At 42.4% G+C, this 15422-nt stretch overlaps 1 protein-coding gene across 2 annotated transcripts in view; it reads right to left on the reverse strand.

Annotated features, from left to right (window-relative positions):
• Positions 1 to 15422, reverse strand: part of Dnajc18 (DnaJ heat shock protein family (Hsp40) member C18) — a 37444-nt gene that overhangs the window by 16978 nt on the left and 5044 nt on the right. For both annotated transcript variants that reach the window (XM_036204840.1, XM_036204841.1), the window contains one exon: positions 14409 to 14554. In XM_036204840.1, the coding sequence (XP_036060733.1) occupies positions 14409 to 14554 (146 nt within the window). The remainder of the gene's footprint in view (positions 1 to 14408; positions 14555 to 15422) is intronic.

Below are 15422 nucleotides of genomic sequence, written 5' to 3' on the forward strand. Positions count from 1 at the left end.
TAAGCAAAAGTAATACACCTTAAAACAACATTCCCCAACACCGGGCTACATAATAAAACTTTAAAAACCAAACCCCAGGGCTAGAGACGGCTCAGCAATAAAGAGCACTTGCCGCTGTTCCAGGAGCAGAGTTAGGTTCCCAGTTCCTAGGTCCAGTGGCTCACAGCTGCCTGTAACTCCGGCTGCAGGGGATCTGATGCCCTTTTCTGGCCTCTAAAGACAACCACAAAGATTGGTACTTCCCCCTCCCACCACATGCACATAAATAAAAACAATAAATATTTTTTAAAAAAATAACCTATATGCCCTCTACCTGGATTGATCAATTGTTTTGTTTTGAGAAAGGTCTCATGATCTAGCTTTGGCTGGCCTAGTACTCACTAGGCAGACCAAGCTGGCCTTGAAATCAGAGATCTGCCTATCTGTACCTCCCTACTGCTGGAATTAAAGATGTGAACCATCATGCTTAGACCCTGATTAATTCTTTTTTATTTATTTTTTACCTTTATTGACTTTGTGGATTTCACATTATGCACCCCAATCCTATTCACCTCCCCATCCCTTCATATTCACCATCTGTCCTTGCCACCTCCCCACCACAATAAAATTAAATTAAATTTTTAAAAAAGATCTTGTCAGGTTGGGGATTTAGCTCAGTGGTAGAGCGCTTGCCTAGCAAGCACAAGGCCCTGGGTTCGATCCTCAGCTCAAAAAAAAAAAAAAAAAAAAAAAGATCTTGTCGTGGAAGCTGTAGTGTGACACAGTGAGTTACACAGCATACCCTTTAGTTCACACATCTTTACTTGCAAGTGTTCACTGCAATATGTCATGGTCTGGTTCAAGGCCTCTGGCCTCTGCTACTCTATCAATGCTGGGCCTCACTGGAACTCTTCTTGGACATCCTGTTGTTGCTCTGTGTCATGAAGATCCTGCAGCTTTGGATCTGCAGGACCGGCCCCTTCATGTGCTCCAGCAGATCATAGATGGAGGTGAGTGTTGGGGTGGGCCAACTCATATCCCTGCTTCTGGGCTCAGGTGATCACTGGGTTGGCCAGCTCTTCTTCATCCTTACCACCAGAGAGAACTCTTCAGCATTACCCTGACTAGCTTATCCAATGCTGCAGGCAGCAAGGGGCAGGGCTGGTTCACCCCTGTCCCTGACAACAGGGTCTGCTCTACTATGCTGCCCAGGTGAGGTGCAAGGCATGCTCTCCAGTGAGGAGAGGGACCAACTCTATGCAGCTTTTGGATATCAGCATGGTCCCAGGCAGCAGTCCAGACCAGGGACATCCACAAAGCCTTTGTTGGTAACATGGGCCTTGGACATCAACACAGACCCCTGCTGTTATATGGCCACAGACCCAGACATGGCCCTCAGCAGAAGCATGGGCTAGGACTTCACCATGGTCTCAGGTGGCTTCAAAGGGTACTCATCAGGCTGTTCCTCTCCACCTTTGTGTCTTCGATCCGTCTCTCTTCATAGCACTCAAACACTTCGTCTTCTCTTTCTCTCCCATCTCTCCACCCATACTTGCACACCATAGTGGTTGTGCTGCAGGTGGACCACACGTTGGGTGGGGCCTCTAGGTGTCATCTTCCAGCCCACCCTGCATTGTAGTGGGTGGGGCCTCTGGGTGTCTTCAAGTATTTGTCCAACACAAACCTTCCAAAGGAAGTCTCCGGCCAAGGTTAGACACAGCACGGTAAAACTGTAGTTCAATATAGAGTCGTCCACTCTCAAGGTTGAACTGCCACCACAGCCATAGAGATTATCAGATAGGTCACTGATGAGAAGTAAACACAGCAGGAAACATCCAGTCAGTTGTGGGTCTCTGTTCTGCAGATACTGCTCTTCCTCCTGGACTAGGATGCAGCTCTGGGAGTCACGGTGTCTCATACAGTGGTCAGTTTTCTCAAAGGAAGCAGGCATAGGCTCACTGGCATTTGTGTTTTTGGCTGGCTCAATTGATGGGCAGTGTAATTCACCTTTTCCCAAGCAGCAAGAACAGCAGCCGCCTTCACATCTCCAGTTCTGCCTAGCTTCAGAGTGCACAAATGGCTGGTCCTCCATTTCTCCACCACCTATTTGCTTGCTTCTTTCTCTCCCATCACTCCAACACCTACTCACTCGTGTCTCAGAGTGCCCGGGGATGCTGGACCACAGTGTTGTCTGTGTGTTTCCTGGAGTGACTGCGCTCTGGGGCGGCAGGCGTGGTGAGCTTCCCAATTGATTAATTCTTAGCATTTTATTACACTGTTATTCTCAACTAAGGGCTGGAGATTTAGGTTAGTGGTATCACCATTGGCAGACCCTAGTGCAGCAATCCAAGCAGGAGACAAAAAGCTGGTACCCAGCTGTCTCTACACAAATGCTATTATACTGATCTTCTTGAGGATTGGACTAGTATCCTTCAGTTTGTTAGTTGTTTTTCAAGACAGGGTCTCTCTGTATAGCTCTGGCTATCCTGGAACTCACTCTGTAGATCAGGCTGGCTTCTAACTCAGAGATCCACTTGCCTTTGCCTCCCAAGTGCTGGCATTGAAGGAGCAGGCCACCCCCCCCACCCCCCCACCCCCCCATCCCCCCCCCACCCCCGGCTTAGACCGTTTTTTTGTTTTGTTTGTTTTGTTTTGTTTTTTGAGACAGGGTTTCTCTGTATAGTTTTGGTGCCTGTCCTGGATCTTGATCTGTAGACCAGGCTGGCCTTGAACTCACAGAAATCTACCTGGCTCTGCCTCCCAGTGCTGGGATTAAAGGCGTGTGCCACCACTGCCTGGCGACCAGTATTCTTGTAGAATATTCAATATCTTGGTAAGTTTCCTTATTGTATTCAGGTCAAATGCATGGGCACTGTACCAAATGATATCAGTTGTTCCAGAATGTGGCTCTAGATTGCTCCCTTTAAAAATCATTATTTTGGGGCTGGAGTGATGGCTCAGAGGTGAAGAGCACTGGCTGCTCTTCCAGAGGTCCTGAGTTCAATTCCCAGCAACCACATGACTCACCACCATCTACAATGAGATCTGGTGCTCTCTTGTGACATGCAGACAGAACACTGTATACATAATAAATAAATGTGTTTTAAAAGATCAGTATTTTGTGAGGTAATACTTTAAAATCATGTAACAACAAAGAATCACACATTGGGTGGTTTTAGTATCCACTGATAAATTTTGCTTGCATCAATTATTTCACTTAGGTTTAAAATAGGTTTTAAGTTTATATTTCTTCAGCTAAAAAGATGATTCAGCAGTTAAGAGCACTTTCTGTAATTCCAGATCCAAGGATCTAACACTTTTTGACATCCAAAGACACCAGACATGCATGTGCTCATATTTACAGACACAATTAAAAATAAAATCTTTTTTGTTGTTTTTTTTTTAATATAGTTTCTCCCTGTAGCCTTGTCCTGGAACTCATTCTGTAGACCAACCAGGCTGGCCTTGAACTCAGAGATCCACCTGCCTCTGCATCTCCAGTGTTGGGATTAAAGGCGTGTGCCACCACTGCCTGGCTACATGGTGTTTTCTTATAAGCACATCAATAACATGAACAAGGAGTTCCCTGGTCACAGAAGCTTGAAAATGCTGCCTAGAACTCATGTGAAAGCCATTACCAACCTCTAAGTCTCACGAGGAACATGCCAACTTGATTCATTCATTCTGATATCTAGAAGGTCATCTTTAAAAAAACATTTTTTTAAAAAAAAATATGTGTATGTGTACGTGCCTGCACAGGTCAGAGGAGGACACTGGATCTCTGGGGTTGCCAAGCATCTTGAAGGCACTGCTTGACAAAGCTCACAGTGCTTGGATGACTTGGACTGACCCTTCACTGCCCTTGGTAGAATTTGCTACACAACTCTTGCCTGTGTCATTGATATATTTAATGTTTGAATTCTTGGCTGTTAAGGCCTCCTCACCAAAAGTTAGAGCTGGGATAATGTAACAATTCTTATAAAAGCTGATCTTAGTAAGAATAAAATTTATGATGGTTTCCTAGGAGAATTAGCTGGAAAAAAAAATGAGTTTTTTATAGAACCTATTACTTAGGTGGTGTTAGTAAGCATGAGACACAGGATTTGGAAAAAAAATCATTAAAGAAGGAAAACTTAGGGAAATTTTAGAAGCTGACAAACTATAACTGAATCATTAGGCTTTCATGTTTTACCTCAGAAATACGGAACTGGTATGGACAGGAAAAGACTTTGACAAGCCTTGGTACCCGCCTGAAGGCAAACTAAGCAGTTCTAGGAATTCTGATGTTCTCTGACTCTTTGCAGGATTGTGATAAAGACAGAGAACACATTGAAACAAGAGTTTATGGCAGAGACACAGAGAGAAACATTCTGGCTCAGTGAACTGCCTGGTTTCCTGAGCAGACTTGTCAGACCAGGACTTCTCTGATTGTAGGAAGAATAAAGAAAAGAGCATTGTATTTCAGAGGTCAAGGGAAAGGATGGTGGTCTTATGTCAAATATAAAAGAAAGAATTTAAACAAGGAACGGAGGAATTAATTTCTGTAGAAAGATCAGATATTCATTATAGTAGATTAATAGAATAACACAAGAGAAGCTTGATATAAAAGGTGGTAGGAAATAACTTCTGATCTATTAACTTCGTCAAACTTAAATAGAGACATCCTGTCTCACATTTCTGTAACAGCAAGGCTTTATGACACCAATTTTAAGGGGAAAGATATTGAGTTAAAAGAACTGATTTTATCACGATGTTAGAGTTTCGTTCTCGTGACATTGCTGTTTGCTGGTTTGTTTCTTTTACTTTGATAAGCTTATGTAATCAAGGAAGATTTTAGAAAAGGTGTGCAGCATGGAAAGACTTTGTAAACAATGATTAATTCTATGAGGAAATGATTTTGTGTATGAATGAAGCCTGTGGGAGATGCAGGTTATCTGAGGATGTCTTGCCATATTAAGTTGTGCTTCCTCTCTGTCCCTCTCCTGTGAAATGAAACTAAGAAGTGTCCTGTGTCCGATTTCTCCATCGCTGCTCTTACATCTACCCACTTCAGACCCTGCCCTTATCCAGAGCTGGACTCTAGCAACTGGCACCCTATCATAGGACCTGGAGATAGGGTAAGTTCCCCCTTAGCTGTGAAGAATGACCTCACTAAGGCCACTGCAGGACCTCCTGATATAAGAAAAGACTGGGTAAGAAGAGTGAGAAGTAAGAAGTATAAAAATGGGACAGACTAACTCCTCTGAGAGACAAATATATATTGATATCCTTAAATGTTCCCTAAAAAAAGAAAGGTATTAAAGTCCAGGAACACAGTTTGTCAGAATTTTTACAGTTTGTGCAAAAGACTAGTCCTTGGTTTCCAGACCACAGAACTTTAGACTGAGAAGTTTGGGAAAAAGTTGGAAAAGATATAAGATGTTGGTACACTAAACATGGCCCTGAAGAAGTACCTATTCAAGCATTTACTTTGTGGGGACTTATTAAACAAAATCTGTCTGCAGAAGAAGGGACAGATCTCTCTGACAATGTTCTAAAAGAATCACTCTCTTGTTAAAGGGTATGAACACTCCTGTTCCCATAAAATCTCCTTCTAACCCTCCTTTATTAAAGAATGGAGTTTTTTGTTTTTGTTTTGTTTGTTTGTTTGTTTGTCTTTTTTTTTTTTTTTTTTTTTTGGTATGCAAAAGCAAAGAGCCTTTATTGCAAGCTCAAGCTTGGCCTCTCCATCCATTCAGAAATAGCAGTTGGATCAGTTGAGAGCCTTGAGCTCAGTTGAGGCAGGGTTTTTAATGAGTAGAGGGTGGGGAGGTAGGGGAATTCTAGATTCAGATGGAGTTAAGTTCTTGATTGGGCAGGAGTTGGACAAAAGCATGGCGATTTAATTTATCTGTTAAATAATGATTCAGAAAAATCTGACCCTGAGGATGCTCCTAAGGAGCTTTTAGAGCCTCATGATGCCTCTGATTTAAAAGAAGCTGCAAAACATTATGATAAAGATTGGTCTCCACCTTATAAATAGCCATCTGTTCCTCCTCTTGGAAAGAAAAGAGGGAAACTTAAACTATGGCTCAGGACTCTTAGGTATTTCTTTCACTGCCCATGGAGCAATTTTATTTGGAGATCCCTGTTATTTATGGGGACAAAGAGGATGAAAACGATGGACCTTTATAGGAACCACTGCCTTACAAGCTTTTTAAAGAATTAAAGGATACAGCTGCCAGTTATGGTGCCACGTCACCTTATGTTACAACATTTTTGGAGAATTTTGGTACTTATTGGATGACTCTTAATTATTGGCACCAATTGGCTAAAATGTGCCTAACCAGGAGGACATTTCTTATTATGGAAGATAGAATATGAGGAAGAAGCAAAAAAGGAAGTTGGTATCAGAAAGAGAGAAGAGGATACAGATCTCTCTATGCTATTGGGAGTAGGCCAATGGTTGATTCTAGGCAACAGCTAAAAATACCTAAAAAGGTTTTGCTTTTAATTTCTGATTTAGTTATTGATGCTTGGAAAAATTTGCCTACATCAGATATTTCTTCCCAGGGGATGGTTAATATAAAACAAAAAGGGGATGAGCCTTATGAGTCATCTATTTCTCGGCTCACTGATGCTGTGACGAAAATCCTATCTCAGGAGCAGGCTACAGAAATAATCATTAAACAACTGACCTATGAGAAAGCCAAGAATGCCTACAAGACGTTGTTAAAACCTATTAGAGGACTGGGAACTATTCCAGGTGATCTGAAGGCTTGTGTTGATTTCAGCTCCTCTTTTGCTCAGGGCATAGCTATTGCTGCTGTCCTCCAAGGTAAAACTACTACTCAGTCCCTCAGAGGCAGCCCCACCAGGGAATGGGGGCGGGGGCGGGGGGCTTGTTTTTCCTGTGGTCAGAAAGAACATACAAGTGACAGTGTTCTAATAAAAATCAAGGAGGACCTGTTTGTCCTTCTCCTGTTAATACGAAGCCTGGAGCAATTACAAATCCTCCAGATTCTCTCTGTCTTTGGTGCCAGAAAGGATTTCATTGGCAAAGAGATTATACATCTAAATTTCATAAAAATGGGCCCCCCCTACCACCTATGATAATTCAGGGAGGTAATTTAGCACAGCCTCCTGCTTTCCCCTCAGGAAACTTCCAAAGAGGCCAGCCTCAGGTCCCTCAAATAATGAGACAGCAGTGTTCAATCCCTTTCTTTTCCAGGAGGACACTGGACAATCCAACAGTTACTCCAGACAACCCCAGGAAGTGCAGGACTGGACCTAAGTTCCACCACCTCAGTCATATAACCCCCAGACATTCCTAATGTAACCTCCCTACAGGAGTTTATGGACCTCTACTCCCTGGTCAAGTGGTTAAGAGGGGTTAGTTCTAGGTAGAAATTCAACTTCTCTTCAAGGGACCCATGTTATTCCTGGGATCACTGACTCTGATTAAATAGGGGAAATCAAGGTCAGGATTCAAGCAACAGTAAAAACCATACAAATTCATTCTGGTGAGAGAACTGCTCAATTATTAATCTTATCCTGCTTTTCTTAAGGCCATTCAGCTTTGAATGCACTGTAGGGTAACTAAGGCTTTGGCTCACAGGATCCTTTATTTATTTTGGTTACAAGAAGTAAAAAGGTCAAGGCTTTTTTTTATTTTTTTATTTTTAGGGTTTCTCTGTATAGTTTTTTTTTAATTTTTTTTATTATTATTATATTGTGTTTTAATTTTACACATCAGCCATGGGTTCCCCTGTCCTCCCCACTCCGGCCCTCTCTGTGTAGTTTTGGTGCCTGTCCTGGATCTCGCTCTGTAGACCAGGCTGGTCTCCAACTCACAGAGATCTGCCTGGCTCTGCCTCCTGAGTGTTGGGATTAAAGGTGTGCGCCATTACTACCCAGCAGTCAAGGCCTTTTAAAACCTTAAAAACACAAGAAAAAGAAATATACGGCTTGTGGATACGGGGGGGGGGGGGGGGCGCTAATATCTCTTATATAGCAGGAAAGGATTGGCCACAAAAGTGGTCTACTACCACCACCCCTCCATTTTATATGGAATTGGACAGGCCCCTCACAAGCTAAAATCTCACAAGCCTTACACTGGGAAGATGGTGATAATAAAGGGACTTTTACTCCCTTTGAATTCCAGCACTCCCCTTCTCTTTATGGGGATGTAGTGTTCTGGAACAAATGGGCCTTCTTTTGGTAAGCTCTGACAAAATTGTCTCTTCTTAGATGTTACAAATGGAATAAGAACCCCAAAAGGGATTAGAAAAAAATGGCCAAGGAAGATTATATCCGATAGAAATATAATGACATGGCTTAGGGTATTGGGATTTTTAATTGGGATCATTGCAAAACAATTCTTTTTTTTTTTTTTTTTTTTTAGATTTTTTTGAGACAGGGTTTCTCTGTAGCTTTGGAGCCTTTCCCAGAACTTACTCTGTAGACCAGGCTGGCCTGGAACTCACAGAGATCTTCCTGCCTCTGCCTCCCAAGTGCTGGGATTAAAGGCATAAGCTACCACTGCCCAGCTCCAATTTTTTTTTCTTTTTCTTTTCTTTTTTTTCTTTTTCTTTTTCTTTTTTTGTTTTTTTGAGACAGGGTTTCTCTGTGTAGCTTTGCGCCTTTCCTGGAACTTACTTTGTAGACCAGGCTGGCCTCAAATTCACAGAGATCCGCCTGTCTCTGCCTCCCAAGTGCTGGGATTAAAGGCATGCACCACCAACGCCCGGCAAAAAAAATTTTTTTTTTAAATCAGGAAAATAAGACTATTACAGGACCTCAGAAAAATCAATCAAACTGTGGAAACCATGGGAGTCCTTCAGCCTGGCCTCTCTTCTCCCCAAAGGGTATAATATAATAGCTATAGATTTACAGGATTGTTTCTTCCTCTATCCCCCTTGCTTCTGTAGATAGAAAAAGATTTGCTTTTGTTTTCCATCTGTAAATTTAAAGCAGCCTTATAGACACTTTCATTGGAAAATTCTTCCCCAAGGAATAAAGAATAGTCCTACATTATGCCAAGAACTTGTTGATTTGGCACTTACAAAAGTTAGACTCACTTATCCAGACATATACCTGGTCCATTATATGGATGATAATCTTTTAGCTCACCCAGATCAAGCTTTCTTACAAAATGTCTTACAAATTACTGTTAGTCAACTCACCAGTTTTGACCTGTCAATTGCTCCTGAGAAAATACAGGTAGAGCCTCCTGTCTTCTATTTAGGGAGAATTATTTATTCAGATACTGTGGACCATCAAGCTTTAAATCTTATTTTAAGCAAATTAACTACATTAAATGATTTTAAAAACATTTTAGAAGTTAATTGGATTTGACCTTTTCTTAAGTTAACCACTGAGGAGCTTAAGCCCTTGTTTGATATCCTCAAAGGTGATTCCAACCATAGGTCTCCACGTTCCTTAACTGATGAAGAAAAATGCACTAACATTTGTGTAGCAGGCTATTAATAAACAGCATTACAGAGGACAAAACTGGATGAACCATGGGAACTAAGGAATCTAATAGTATTGCCCACTGCTCAAGCACCCATGGGTGTGCTATGGCAGAATGGTCCCTTGGAATGGATCCATCTACCTGTCACTCCTGGAAAAACTGTTACCTCCTATGTTACTCTGGTGGCCCTTGTGATTTCCAAAGAATGCAAGCACAGTAAGGAAATAATAGGTAGGGATGTTTCTAATATCATAGTGCCTTATAATAATGAACAACTGACTGAACACTTCTTGCATTTAGAAGTTTGGCAGATCTTACATGACTTGCCTAGTCACTCTTTATAGCAGTTCTTTTTTTTTTTTTTTTTTTTTTTTGGTTTTTCAAGACAGGGTTTCTCTGCGGCTTTGGAGCCTGTCCTGGACTAGACTAGCTCTGTAGACCAGGAACTCAGAGATCCACCTGCCTCTGCCTTCCAAGTGCTGGGATTACAGGCGTGCGCCACCACCGCCCAGCATTTATAACAATTCTTAAAAAGCCAACAGGTTATTTTTCCCTCATACTGTTCTACTGAGTTTTTGCCCAATGCAGCTCTAGTCTTTACTGATGGATCAGCAAAAGGCAAGGCTGTGACCATTATTAATGATGGAATCTTTACTCAAGAAACTTCTGAACTTTCTCCACAAAGGACAGAACTAATTGCTGTAAACTTTGCTTTCACTAACAGTGTTCTTTTAATCTTTATTCTGATTCACAATGTGTAGCCAAACTTTTCCTGACTATTGAAACTGCTACTCTGGCTCTAAACAAATCCATTTTCACTTTTATCTACATCACAAACTTATTACACTAGAACCTCCCATACTTTGTAAGTCATTTCTGGGCACACTCTAATCTGCCTGGGTCCTGACAGTGGGTAATTGGCTGGCTGATCCTGCTATGAGGCCCTGTTTGATCAGCTGTAGAACAAGCTGTTGCTAGGCATAAAATTCATCATCAAAACTCCTGTGCTTTATGCTATCAATTTGGTCTAACAAGAGAAGCTGTCTGGCAAATGGTCTGTCCATGTGCCATTTGTCCAGAAACCCATCATTCTCTTCTATAGGAGTAAATCTCCAAGACTCGGGCCTAACATGGATGTTACTCATGTTCCTCCGTTTGGCAAACTTTTATTTTGTTCATGTGTGAGTGGATACCTTCTCCCACATCATTGTCGCCTCTGTACAATGAGAGGCTACAAAAGATATGGTTCAACATTTTTTTGTTTTTCATATTTGGGTATGCCACAACAGCTAAAAACAGACAATGCTCCTGCTTATACTAATAAGACCTTTACAAATTTGTTTGACATTTAATATAAAACATACTACTGGTATTCCCTATAACCCACAGGGTCAGGCCATTATGGGAAAAGCCTATCAGACCCTTAAAGCATGTGTTTTTAGGTTACAAGAGGTGAACTTAAATACCACTCCCCACCTGCTCTTTTTGTTCTAAATCATCTCAATAAAGAGGAACTGGGGACTTCCCCTATCTATGTGCTTAAGACACTGGGAGCCCGAGTCTTCCATGCCCCCAAAACCTTTGGTAAAATGGTGTGATTTGCTCACAGGAACATGGTAAGGTCCTGATGTATTGCCAGCTCTGGGTTGAGGAGATGCTTGTGTTTTTCCATAGAATGCAGACTCACTTATCTGGATCTGGGATCCACTCATCAGGCCTTATTGTGGACTTGCCTCTGATCCACCCCAACCATTTTCTCGCACTTGGACTCAGCAGACAACACTCCTGATCCTCCCCCTGCCTCTGCGCAGACAGGCACTCCTCCTCCACCTTGCTCAGCTGAATCTTTGGCTTGGCTCTTAACATACTTCATCTGCATTCCCACCCTGGCACTTGTGCAACGCTTCTAGGTACCAACTTGGGGAAAACTGAAGTCGCTCAGCAATCGTACTGCAAGTTTGATCGAAACTCAGACGCTGCTGCGCACACCAGGGAATCTGCTTTTTTGCTATGGTGTCTCTAATTACAATTGAGGTACTATTACTCTCCCTTCCTGGCTGTGATGCAGCCACATACTGGCTTATTTACCTGACTCTCCTATCTTTCATCTTACAAGATGGGACTTCACTTCTGTTAAAGTTATGGCCGATGCTATGGATCTTATGGGAGGAGAGAGCAGTGAATATTTGTTCTATCAGGAGTGTGTTAATATTACATACCAAGGTGTTTCTGATTCATTGCCCATTTGTTTTCACACTGATCCTGCTTCCCCAGTTACTGGTAATTTCTTGCTTACCCAACATACTTTGATTGCTGATTTTCCTGGTGGAATAACCATTACCTCTGAAAACAAACATAAGTATCTTTGGGCTCTACAAATTATGCTTCCTGCCTGACACCCTAATTGTGCTGATCCTTCCACACTGGATAATGCATGGACACATAGTTCCTCTATAGAAACTTTTCCTAAGTGGTTTTCTTTCTTTTTTTTTTTTTTTGGTTTTCTGAGACAGGATTTCTTTGTGTAGTTTTGGTGCCTGTCCTGGAACTCACTCTGTAAACCATGTTGGCCTTGAACTCACAGAGATCCGCCTGCCTCTGCCTCCCGAGTGCTGGGATTAAAGGCATCTGCTACCATGGGCCGGCCTTCATTCTCATCCTTTTAATGCCTCTTTTACCATTACTGACTGGTCAGTTAATAATCCTAGCTTTGACTATAAAACATATTTTGAATCTAAGAAACAAAAATGTATTTATGACCCTCAATCCTTCTTCCCTCAAACTTTTAGTACTTGGTATACCCGTTGTTGGCCTACTCCAACTTTATTCCACCCCTCTCTGTAAATGTCCTTTACAAAAGGATTTATTTCCTCTTTGCTGCTTCTCATAAAGCTCTGTTGTATCACTCTTTGTATGGGCCTGGTTATTACTAATCTATTTGTACTTCTGTTGGAGGTTCCTCTGCTATCCTTTGTCAAGGACCTCGAGGTTCTCTTACTTCTTATGACTGACATGGTTCCTTTAGACTTCCTTGTCTGTGTTGTAAAGTTACTAACTGCATTACTGCTGCTTCTTCCTATGATGTTATGTTTTAATTAGACACCGTACGTCCTTCTGCCTGTTAAGAGTTCTAATCCTCGGTATGCTATTCCTGGCTACAAGTCCTAGATCAGATCTCCTCTGCTCTCTTACGACCTAAGCGGTTTGCTGCTGCCTTAGTCTCAGGGGTCACAGTTCTAGGAGGTATTGTGGCCAGTTTTACGTCTACAGCTGCTCTGGTTCAGCATGTTCACACTGTCACTCACGCTGATCAAGTTTCCAACTTTTCTGTGGCACTTATGCTACAGGAACAAATTGATAGTGGCCTTCAGGATCATATCAACACCTTGGAGGAAGTTGTTCTCTTAATAGGCTAGGCATGTGTCAGGGATGTCCCTGCATGGAGGTCTAGAGAGGCTATTGTGTGAAGATGAAACCTGGATTGCCTTGGAGAAATGCCAGAGCCTTGGGATACCTGCTGAGGAAAGCTGCTAACAGGGAGTGGAACCAGCCCAGGAGAAAGAAGTGTGTTGCAGTCAACAAAACTGAAAGTAATTAGAGATCTGAAGAGCAGTTTGACAACAGACATGAGGATGCAGAGTTTGGAGTTTACTTAGCTGGTTTTTAGTCTTTGTTTGGTCCAGTATTGCCTCACTGTGTTCCTTTCCCTATGTTTTAGAATGGTAATGTATATTCTGTGCCGTTATATGTTGGAAGTATGTGATCTCTTTTTTTATTTTGATTTTACAGGGATTACACTTAAGAGATTGCATGAATCTCAGAATAGACTTTGAGCTTTAGATTTTTAAATAAGTTTGAAACTGTTATAGATTATGGGGACTTTTGGAATTAGACTGAATGCAATTTTTGCATTGTGATATGGCTACAACTCTTTGGGGGCCAGAGAGTAGAATGTGGTGGTTTGAAAGAAAATGGCCCCCAAAGGAAGTGGCATTATTAGGAGGTGTAGCCTTGTTGAAGGAAGTGTGTCACTGTGGAGGAGGGCTTTGAGGTCTCATATATGCTTAAGATACCGCCCACTGTCTCAGTCCACTTCCTGTTAACTTTTGATCAAGATGTAGCCAACACCATGTCTACCTCCACGCTGCCATTCTCCCCGTCATGATAATGGATTGAACCTGTGAAACTGTAAGCCTCCTCAATTAAATGTTTTCCTTCATAAGAGCTGCCATGGTCATGGTGTCTCTTCACAGCAATAGAAACCCTAACTAAGACAGAGGGTAAGAGGTACTTGCTGCCAAGCCTGATGACCTTGAGCTTGATTCCTGGGACCCACAGAATGGAAAGAGAGAACTGTTTCTCAAAAGTTGTTCTCGCCGGGGTGGTGGCGCACGCCTGTAATCCCAGCACTTGGGAGGCAGAGATCCCAAGTGGATCTCTGGGAGTTCAAGGCTAGCCTGGTCTACAGAGCTAGTCCAGGACAGGCTCCAAAGCTACAGAGAACCCCCGTCTCAAAAAAGACCAAAAAAAAAAAAAAAAAAAAAGTTGTTCTCTGACCTCCATGCATGTGCCCCCTACTAAGATAAATAAATATAATAAAATATTTGAAAACAAACAAATTTGCTACCAACACCACAAGGGCAGACAGGCATGGGTGTAGTGGATAGCCATCCCAGCATTGGCCTGGAAGTTCCAACCCCCATTGAGGCTTCGGTAATGGTCACGCCCACAAGGCGGGGTGGAGGAGGAAGCGGAAGACCCAGGATCGGGAGGTCTCTCTCTTGGTTCTGGGATGCTGGACGTTGGAGGTAGACCGAGCAGAGTTCTCCAGAGAACACCGCCAGACTGCGCCATACCTTTGCCAGACCCTGCAACCTATCCCTTCATTTGTAAGTTAGCCCACAAAATAAACCTCCCTTTTAATTACGTGGAGTGGCCTTAATAATTTCACCAATACATGGGTTCAAGGGCAAACCTTTGAAGGCGTCTGTTGCTCCAGGAGCACAGTTCTTGTCAGGGTGAAACTTCAGGGCAAGCTTCCTGTACGCTTTCTTAAGCTCTTCATCACTGGCATTTCGAGAAACACCCAGAATTTCATAGTAATTTCTGCACTTCTTGATTCTAAAAAGAAAAAAATTAAAAGTATGTATATCTACAGAGGCTCTATTTGTATAACTAGTAGCCAAACAATACATTCTCCAACCTGTGAGCCCCAAAACAAACCTAACAGAAATAATGAACCCATTTATGAAACATTCAAATCTTCCTACCCAGACCTCAGCACTTCACACAGCTCCTGGGTGTACCCTCCTATATTCATATCAGGGGGCTAAGATCCTGAAAGTGAACTAAAGAACAGCAAAGCTGGAGGAATTAGCTAGCTATCTTATTTGGTTTTCTTGAGACAGCATCTCAAGTAGCCCAGGGCAGCCTGGAGCTCACTATGTAGTTACGGCTGGCCTTGAAGTCTTAATCCTCCATTCCTCACACGTTGAGATTACAGATGTGTGCTCTCACATCTGCCCTATGGCTATCTATCAAAATTGTTATATGGTTCTCACTGCAGGGAGATAGGGAGGGGTTCTGTTTTGTTTTGAGACAGGGTCTTTCCATGTAGTTCTGGCTGTCTAGGAACTTTCTATGTAGACCAGTCTGTCCTCTAACTCATAAAGATCCAATTGCCTCTGTCTCTCTCCCAAGTGCTGGGATTAAAAGCATGCATACTATGCTTGGTCTTTTCTATTTTTTTCCAGATAGAATCTCATGTAGTCCAGCCTGGGCTCCAACTCTCCATGTAGTGGAGAATGACTTCCTGTGTGTGTGTATATATATCCAGACCAGAGATCAACATCAGATGTTTTCCTTTCTCACTCTTCATCTTATTTAAAATTACATTTTCTTTCTTCCTCTCCCTCTTTCTTTCTGAAACTAGGCTCATTGTGTAGCCCTAGCTGCCCTGAAACTCACAGAGATCCACCCACCCCTGCTT

The sequence above is a fragment of the Onychomys torridus genome, chromosome 13, assembly GCF_903995425.1.
Source record: "Onychomys torridus chromosome 13, mOncTor1.1, whole genome shotgun sequence".
NCBI classification, from domain to species: Eukaryota; Metazoa; Chordata; class Mammalia; order Rodentia; family Cricetidae; genus Onychomys; species Onychomys torridus.